Source organism: Urocampus carinirostris, chromosome 1 (assembly GCF_059441175.1).
Source record: "Urocampus carinirostris isolate Australia breed hairy pipefish chromosome 1, RoL_Ucar_1.0, whole genome shotgun sequence".
Taxonomy (NCBI): domain Eukaryota; kingdom Metazoa; phylum Chordata; class Actinopteri; order Syngnathiformes; family Syngnathidae; genus Urocampus; species Urocampus carinirostris.
The window spans coordinates 76,385,867-76,394,439 of record NC_142349.1 but is presented as its reverse complement, the minus strand read 5'-3'; the positions used below and the strand labels follow the sequence as shown (position 1 = coordinate 76,394,439).

General features: G+C 41.8%; 1 protein-coding gene across 5 annotated transcripts; it reads left to right on the top strand.

Annotated features, from left to right (window-relative positions):
• Positions 1 to 307: 307 nt before the first annotated feature.
• On the top strand, positions 308 to 7,117 carry cirbpa (cold inducible RNA binding protein a). Of its 5 annotated transcripts, none has more exons than XM_088352472.1 (7): positions 309 to 444; positions 1,012 to 1,111; positions 2,648 to 2,754; positions 2,825 to 2,951; positions 4,365 to 4,545; positions 4,623 to 4,684; positions 6,654 to 7,117. In XM_088352472.1, exons 2-7 carry the CDS (start codon positions 1,012 to 1,014, stop codon positions 6,656 to 6,658), a joined length of 582 nt encoding a protein of 193 aa, XP_088208598.1. In that variant the 5' UTR covers positions 309 to 444; the 3' UTR covers positions 6,659 to 7,117. The 5 variants fall into 5 exon arrangements, with proteins under 5 accessions (XP_088208605.1, XP_088208598.1, XP_088208581.1 ...); XM_088352455.1 differs by lacking the exon at positions 6,654 to 7,117 and adding an exon at positions 5,026 to 5,870 and having other exon boundaries at positions 2,825 to 2,945; XM_088352464.1 differs by lacking the exon at positions 6,654 to 7,117 and adding an exon at positions 5,567 to 5,870.
• Positions 7,118 to 8,573: the final 1,456 nt, after the last annotated feature.

Sequence of the window (8,573 nt, the reverse complement as noted above, 5' to 3'; positions counted from 1 at the left end):
ACCCGCTCTGGCCAATAGGGACGGGTCACGTGACACTGATTCGTCGTCTTATTTAACATTTTCAATTTTTATAAGATATGTATTTTATTTTCCTATCTTGTTAACACAAAACAAAGAGGACATTTCGTTTTATTTAAAAATTATCGGGTATTCATAGACGTGTATTTTGTCAGCGCGCTGTTTCAGAGAAAATATGAAATTCACGCACAATGAGCGATAAAGAAAATAAAAAAATGTTGTGGTGTTTTACTCGACGTCGAAACGAGCGATACAAACGAAAAATATTTCCTTTTTCTTTGTTTTCTTTGGACATTATTCTGCGTAGGGTGTGTCACGTGACCCGCCCCTATTGGCCAGGGCGCTCAGCAGAGAGTAAAAGAGAAGCGCGCTCGTTCCCGGTTCTCATTCCGGAAAGCTCAGCACTCCGCTCACAACCCCGCAAAGGTAAACTCAATGAGTTCGTTTATTTTTTCCTCCTTAATTCTTCATTTTTAAATCATTATTATAATCTGCATGTACTGGATTGCGTAGTTTGATCGCACTTGTTTAATTTGTAGTTATTAACATAAATGCATTGCTGTAAATCCGGGATAAATGTTTTTATTGAATATAAGATCATGTCTTTTTAAAGAATGTAAATATAATATGAAATGACCGTCTTTTCTAGTGATTTAAAATATGAATTTCGTCCGCGATGTGAAGACGTCAACGGCGAAGGAACAAAGCAAGCGGCATTTAAAATGGCGCTCAAAGAAAAAGCTGTTAGCATGCTGCTAACGACCACGTTTTGGCCTCGAGGCCTCATCGTGCATTTTTTTTTTCAGTTTGCTCGAGTAAATTTCTCCATAAACCATTTAAATAAATGTTGGAATAAATCCACACGCATAGCCCGCCATGATCTTTTTGACGGTACGGCGGGCGATCGGATTTCACCTCGTGTGACGCAGCACGCAAATGACTCCATCGCATGATTATAAGTTGTGCAATGGAACTTGTTTTTTCGTGTTGCAGATGTCAGACGAGGGCAAATTGTTCGTCGGAGGTTTGAATTTCACCACCACCGAAGAATCTTTGGAGTCGGCCTTCGGGAAATATGGAAGCATCGAAAAGGGTAGGTGTAAAATGGAGGCCGCGGCGTCCATTTTGCAACACAAGGGAAATCATTTAAATGCATTTTCTAAAAAAAATAGATTTCAATTTATTGTTTAACCATGCTTTAAAGAGACGACGAGTTAATTCATTTGTATAATTTAAATAAAATTTTTCACCTTTCATCATTTTCATCTGGAAGTGATCAAATGGTGACTAGTTCTTCCCTTCATTGGTCATAAACTCAAATTGTGACTTAAATCGTAGGCTTTTGTGCCCATTTTGATTTCCACCCCCTACCCTCTTGTGCAGATTTCTTTTGTGCGCAGGATGGGAAAGCCCCTTCCCCCCTAAATGACTGAGAGCCTCCTCCCCTGTTCTCGTGTTTTATCGTTTTCCCTTACCCAGCGTTTTCTACTAACAGACTAAGTCAAATCCCATTTGTTTGTGACGCCCTTGATCACAAAAATGTCCTCAAAGGACTGCACAGTATTACAAAAGCACAATTACCTGATCTTAGACCAACATGCAGGCAAGGAAAAACTCAACCTCAGTGTGAGAGGGGAAAAATAACCTTGTAGGGGCTGAAGGATTTTTTTATTTATTTGACTACAAGGGATTTAATATACAAATTATATTTGTTGAATGCAGTGGGGATTTTTCACAGGGAAGGCTCGGGGTCAGCGTGGCCTAGACAAGAACGTTTACAGAAAAACGTAGACAAGTGGTTCTGATAAAGTTTGTTAGTCCTTGAATAATAGGATAACGTCTCATCCCGTTTCTCTTTCCCCATTTTCCGCTCTTTTTACCTACTTTTGTCATTTCTCTTTTTTGCTCCTTGCCTCTCTGCTCACTTTTTCCTCACTTACAAGTTGCAGGATAACCGGGGTGAAATACATTTAGCATTGAGTTACAGTACACTAACATATCTACGCATCTCCAAAAATTTATAAATAATAACCATGTAGTTTGATAGTTGGCTCTGAAGTTGGCAAGGTAGCTAGTTAAAAATAACAACCCATAAATAAGAAATAATTTCAAATAATGATTTGGTCAACGCAACATTGGGAAGTCACTCAATGTTTGAATTTTGGTTCCCTTTTAGGATATTTACCCTGATTTCTACATCTAATTTTCAAGTAATGTTAATTGTATTGCACATATTGCAAAAAGGCTCAAAGGTGGGCTGTACAGACTAATTGCAGCATCCCATGATCTAAAACCCACATGAGGGCAAGGAAAGAAACGATGCTCCAGCAAAGACATTAGAACAGCTAGAGAATTGATAGAAATACTCAGTAGCAACCTCAGTGAACTCATGATTTCACTAACTTTTGGAAGATGGGCTTCAAGAGTGAGGCAACATTCTCCTTTGGTAAAGCGGGTGGGGGGGAAAACTCATTTTCCCAACCGCATCAAGCTTTCTTATTCCACTTGTACTTCAAAAGAAACGGCTCACCTCTTTACAGCAGCCATATTGAATGCGCAAGATATGTCAAAGATTTTGGCGCTCATGATACAGTATAGCAACACACTAACTAGGATTTCTTTCCACCAGTGGACGTAATTAAAGACAAAGAGACAGGAAGGTCTCGCGGATTCGGCTTTGTCAAGTACGAAAATGTGGAAGACGCCAAGGATGCGTTGGAGGCCATGAACGGAAAGGTAAGTCCTGCTCTAACCACCCGTATCCCGAATATCACCATTTCCTAAAACTCTAAAATGTCCTCCGCAGACTTTGGACGGTCGTTCCATCCGCGTCGACGAAGCAGGGAAGGGCGGTCGCCCCAGGGGAGGCGGCTTCAACTCCGGGGGGCCACGCGGGGGCGGCGGCGGCCGTTTCGGGGGCTCACGAGGTAGAGGTGGGTGATATTTTTGGGGGTTTTCGATGAATTTGCGAGAATAGACTACTGTATAGACCTCTAAATGTATCGTGTCCGGCTTGTTCTGGGCTCTTAATCGCGGTTATAAAGGTAGATGACGAAATCAAAGAACGGTAACATGATTGGCAAATCTGAGAATGAAGTAAGCGTGCGCAATAATGAGTCAAACTGGAACAATATTCAAATAAGCACGCAGAATAAAGACCACGTAAATTACCGAATTAATGAGGAAATCTTGCAATTTGTTGTCTTGGACTATACTTGAGATGAAGTCATGTTAATTGGTTTGGCCCTTAATCGTCTCAAAGGGCTGCACAGACCAGACTAATTATGACTCAGCCCCTGATCTAAAACCGACATGGAGGCAAGGAAAAACTCGGCATAAGGAAAATGAAGAAACTTTTAGAAGGCTAATGAATGTTGCATAAACAAACACTAAAATATTAAAATAACTAGTGTAATTAAAAAAAGATTTGTGAAGTCATATTTTGCCGCCCTTAATCACAAGGAGTTTCAAACTGCTGCACAGACTATTGCAAACTAGCTTATGACACATCCCCTGATCTGCGACATACATGAGGGCAAGGAAAACAACCTCAACATGAGGAAAATGAAGAAACCCTGAGGAGGTGACCGTACTTTAGGTCATCCCCTTCTTCTAGGATGTTTAAAATTTATAAAACATTTGATACATTTTGTGAAGTGTTTTCTAAAATATGTGTACGGCTCAAAGGTTGAAAAACAAATGAGTTGAGATGCCCACCATATTTCGCAGTCAGACAGGTTACCCTTAATTTTAAAGTTTGAATATAAAATGCATGCTTTTTTCTGTGTTAAGTGTAAAAATTGCAATTTCATTCTTGTGATGGACAAATTATAGGTATTAAAATTTTGAAATAAACTTTCTCCCTCACCTCACGCTAGTACTTGTTTTACTTTGGAAATTATTGATCACACATTTTATAAATTACCTACAGTAACTATGTACTACAAAAAAATAGATTTAGAATAAAATAATACTACTAGAATCATAAAACTTGTAATACAATGAAAATGCTACAGATGCACAAAAAATCTACTTTGAAATACAACAAATATTACAAAACTACTAGAATCATAAAACTAGTGTAGGAGTAAAATATATTCATGTTGAGGTTCTTGATTTTTTTTTTTTTTTTTTCCTTAGCCTCATTTAGGTTTTAGATCAGGGGAGGGTGTCATAATAGTCTGTGGTTTGCAATAATCTGTGGTCCGTGCAGCCCTTTGAGACTCGGGCCTATCCAAAAGAAACGTGACTCGTCCAGAGGATTTATTCAATGAATGTTTATATACATTTGATTTAGTCACACGAATGTCTATTGGTTGTAATCGACCCAACTTGCCCTATTTCAGGCGGTTATAACGGAGACAGGAGTTACGGCGGCGGCGGCGACCGGGGTTACGACCGCAGCTACAACGACAGAAGTTTCGGAGGCGGCGACCGGGGTTTCAATAGCGGCGGAGGTGGCGGCGGCGGTTACAGGAGCGGCGGATACTCCAGCGGAGGAGGCGGCGGAGGCTACAGGGACAACAGGTACGAGCGGTGGAGGCATCTCGTCTTTTTCATAAGCTAGGAGTTCAGGCATTTACGCTTAATGGTTCTGTTTCCAGGGGGCAAGGCAGCTACGGCAGCGACCGCTCCGGCTCCTACCGCGACTCATACGATAGCTATGGTAGGCATTGATGATTTCTAGAGTTGATTTTATGTTGGGGCTGTAATCCAACAAATTATAAAGAAAAACTGCCCCCTTTTTTTAAAAAAAATGCTTTGTGAGCCCACACACACAGCCCCAACATAGCTTATTTGTCAACTTTTTTTTTGTTTACCTCTTTTGCTGCTCTAAATTGCGCAATCCGCATCACACCCCCCGCATTGAAAAACTGAGGCTGGCGCACGATAAAGACGAGTTGCCTGGCGACCAAAAAATTGGGAGGGGGGGTCTTCTGCAAAATTTGGGGATGATGTCAAGGAAGTTTGCGTGTCTTTACCTGTGTGCCCACTTCTTATCCTCAGCTGAAAACGACTAAACGTCTCCCCGATTCAAGATCTTCACTTGGCTGGCTGTTTTTCAAAGATCCTCAAGAAAATCCGTCCACCTTGTTACTGTTGACCTTAGTTTTGTAGTCCTGTTGTAGTAGCCCCAAGAAATCGTTCAAAAGAATGTAGCCCTGAGTATTTTTGGTCATTCCACCTTTTTTTATTTTTGAAAAAAAAACATTTAAAAGCTAAGCTATCCTGGCGGGCATCAAAAATCTTTCACAATAGCTCTCCCGGCCTTGATTTTTGGGGTGCGAACCGGGCCTCCTCCTCCTCACTTGTTCAGCCATAATGCACTGTGAGCCTTTTTTCCACAACAGTTTTAAGTATCTCCTGGTTTCTGCTGGGGCTAGTTTGACGTTTCCAAGGCCCGACCCTCGTTACTCAGAGAAATTAGTTTTGCCCGATCGTTTAATGGGCTTTTTTTCATAAACGACCCAAATTTCCTTTCTCGGTTAGCGTTAGGTGAGTGGGCTCCTCCTGTGTTCAATTTCCCAAAAGCGTCAATTCCTTTCAGACTGGTGACCTACAAATCCGAAGTGTGGCCGGCTGTTCATGAAGTTGCATTTGCAGCATGCTACAGTCAGTCCCAGGTATCTTTTGTGCTCTGCTCAACATTTTTGCATTTTCCCCCCCTCCACCAGAAAAAAAATGTGCTTGTAAATTGGGACACAATTCGGTCATCCAAACTGTAACTTTGTTACCAAAAAGTCAAATTCAGTCGGGAACAGATTTGTATTTTATGTTCTTTGTATGGTCTTTTTTTTTTTTCTTGTCAGTTCGGCTTCATGGAGCCCATTAAACAGATTGTGGAAAATTTACCCTTTTGATTCTTGCCTGAAAGTGTTGCATGGGGGGAAGTAACTGTTAAATTGTATCCATTTGGAGTCCAAATTGGAAGTAACGAGAAGAAAAAAAAGCAAATGGGAAAACCTCCATTGAGAGCGCAAGCTGACGCTATTGGGCCTGGCTGGGTACACGTTGAGCTGGTGTGTGGTCATGTTAATGCTTCATTACATTCAAGAGTTCCAAATCCTTCCAAGTCCTTGGAGAGCCAAGCGTTGCGCCTACCAACAAGTGCTGCTCACAGATGAAAGCCCATCTCTTGCCTAGGTCATATGTGGAGAGAGTAGGCCAATGCACGTGAGGTAAAAATCTCCTTTTGCTTTGCTCACATCCTTCCAAACTCGGTTGTCATTTATTTCCATGAATGCCCTCAAGTTCCGGTCGCTCTGTCTAGTCTTCTGCCTCGAAAAAAAAACCGACTGTGCCGCTCCCGAATTCTCTCGAGGAATTGTTTGTGAAGCTTCTGGAATGTAATGCTCCATCAGTTCACCCAAACAAACCAAAAACCAAAAAAAAGCACTGGCCTCTCGAGTCATGGATTGTTCTGACCGATCCGGTTCACTGCACAAGTCTTCCAATTTGCCTTTGTAACATCCGCGAAAGACTTGAACCCGTAACCTCAGAGTACTCTTTACTCGATTTAACATTTGACTAAGTGGTGAGTTTCGGACCCATGAATAGTGTTGCATGCAGTTGTCACTTTTGTTTGGACTCGTGAGTTGTCTGTGCACAAATGTGACCCTTTGTCTCTTTCCCAGGTTGACGTGACGCTTGCTCGGACTTGTGCAAGTAAAGGCTGAAAGTTTGCGCTAAACGGCGTCTGACGAGTGGGCAAAAGGCCTGTTGGGCTTGGCGGTATGTTTTTAAGTGCATTGTTTTATTGTAGTTAAGTCTGAAGTAGTAAATTTAATGTCTTATAATTAAACAAGCCCAAGCATGTTAAAGATGCCTACCACTGTAACAAGTTTGAAGACTGAGCTTTCAGCTACGATTGTTAAAGTGAAGGCTTAGTATAAAATAGTTCCTCTGCAAATGTTTGTATTTGGTCTAAATGTCATTGCTGCAGGAAGTGTATGTGATGGAAGATTAACAAAGGTATACTAATCGGTGGTTTCCTTTTTTAGGTGTACCGGAGTGCTGCCAGTGAAGCTTGAAGTTGTCACAGCTAGCAGCAAAATAATGCTCATTTTTCTTCAATAAAAGTTTTGAAATGAGTTTGAAATTTGGGTGTGTTCATTTACTTGTACGCATGTGAACTAAACTTGAGTCACTATTGGGTTCGGCATATTAAAATATGGTCACATTAAGTAAGGCAGAGTACATTTTCACCTTAGTGTAAACCATATAAAGATGGTGCCCTACTTGGAATGAAATATGCTACAATCGTAAATTGCTCTTGTGCTGTTTTGTGTGGTTCAGGTTTATAGAAGTATGTCTAAGGGTTGTATATGTAACTTGTATTTTGTACCAAAAAATAAACGTTTAATAAAAAATCTACTCTATAAATGAGTTTAATTTGGAAAATGAGCCCCAACAGTTGGGCAACTTTCTCCTTTGGTTAATAGGGTGGGGGAAAATTAATTTCCCAACCACATCAAGCTGTCTTATTCCACTTTCAAAAGAGGCTTACCTTTACAGCAGCCATATTAAATGGCGCTCATGACACAGTATAGTACAGGGGTGGCTAACACGTGGCCTTGCCTCATATTTTCTTTACTGTGGCTTTTTTGCCATGTTTATTTCCCCCCCCCCCCTCTTAAAAAATTTGAATCCACCAGCTAATACATTTTGAAATTTGGCAGATTTTTTTATGCTGCTCCGGACACAACTGACTAATCTGTGTAGGTTGTCTAATGCCGGGAAATGAAGTAAACATTTCATGAGCTGGCAGCACAGCGGTGCAGTGATTAACGCTTGTGCGGCACAGTTCATGTCATGGGTTCAAATCCAGCTCCAGACTTCCTGTGCGGAGTTTAAGTTCTCCCCGTGAAATGATCTGCATTTCTCTAGCGCTTTTCAAGTCAATGACTTCCCAAAGCACTTTACAATGTGCTCCACATTTCCCAATAGCGGCCTTGCAGCCATGTAAGGCGCTAACCTGTTTATTAGGGGTGTTAGGGGTTCAGTGTCTTACCCAAGGACACTTCGACATGTAACACGGACGAGCCGGGATTCGAACTGGGATCCCTTGATCCCAAAACGAGCGCGCTACTGCCGCCCCGTGCTTGCGCGGGTTTCCTCCCACGTTCCAAAAAACATGCATTTCCGGTGAATTGGCCGGTCCAAATTGTCCCTAAGTGTGAATGAGCGAATGAGTTGTCTGTCCCTGTGTGCCCTGCGATTGGCTGGCATCCAGTTCAGGGTGTGCCCACTGCCCGGAGATAACTGGGATGGACTCCAGCACCCCCCCCCCCGCCCGCGACCCTAATGAGGATAAGCCGTACGGCTAATGAGATGAGATTTCATGAGCTTGCAGACTTTTACCCTCATGGTCAAAATGGCAAATGGAAAGCGAAACGCAAATTGTATTGTGTGTTATGGGAAATGATGTGTTTTTAATTGTGTTTGTGTCATGGAAGGTCAGTGCGTGGTGTGGCTCTTTGTTAAAAATATCTGCTCTTAGTGTCAAACTTGTTCGCCACCCTCGGTATAGTAAGTTTACACACTAACTAGGAAGT

Coding starts and splice junctions, on each gene's coding strand:
- cirbpa (XM_088352445.1), top strand. CDS start 1,012: ATGTCAGACGAGGGCAAATTGTTCGTCGGAGGTTTGAATTTCACCACC. Junction 1,112..2,647: donor ATATGGAAGCATCGAAAAGG/GTAGGTGTAAAA, acceptor TCTTTCCACCAG/TGGACGTAATTAAAGACAAA. Junction 2,755..2,824: donor TGGAGGCCATGAACGGAAAG/GTAAGTCCTGCT, acceptor TGTCCTCCGCAG/ACTTTGGACGGTCGTTCCAT.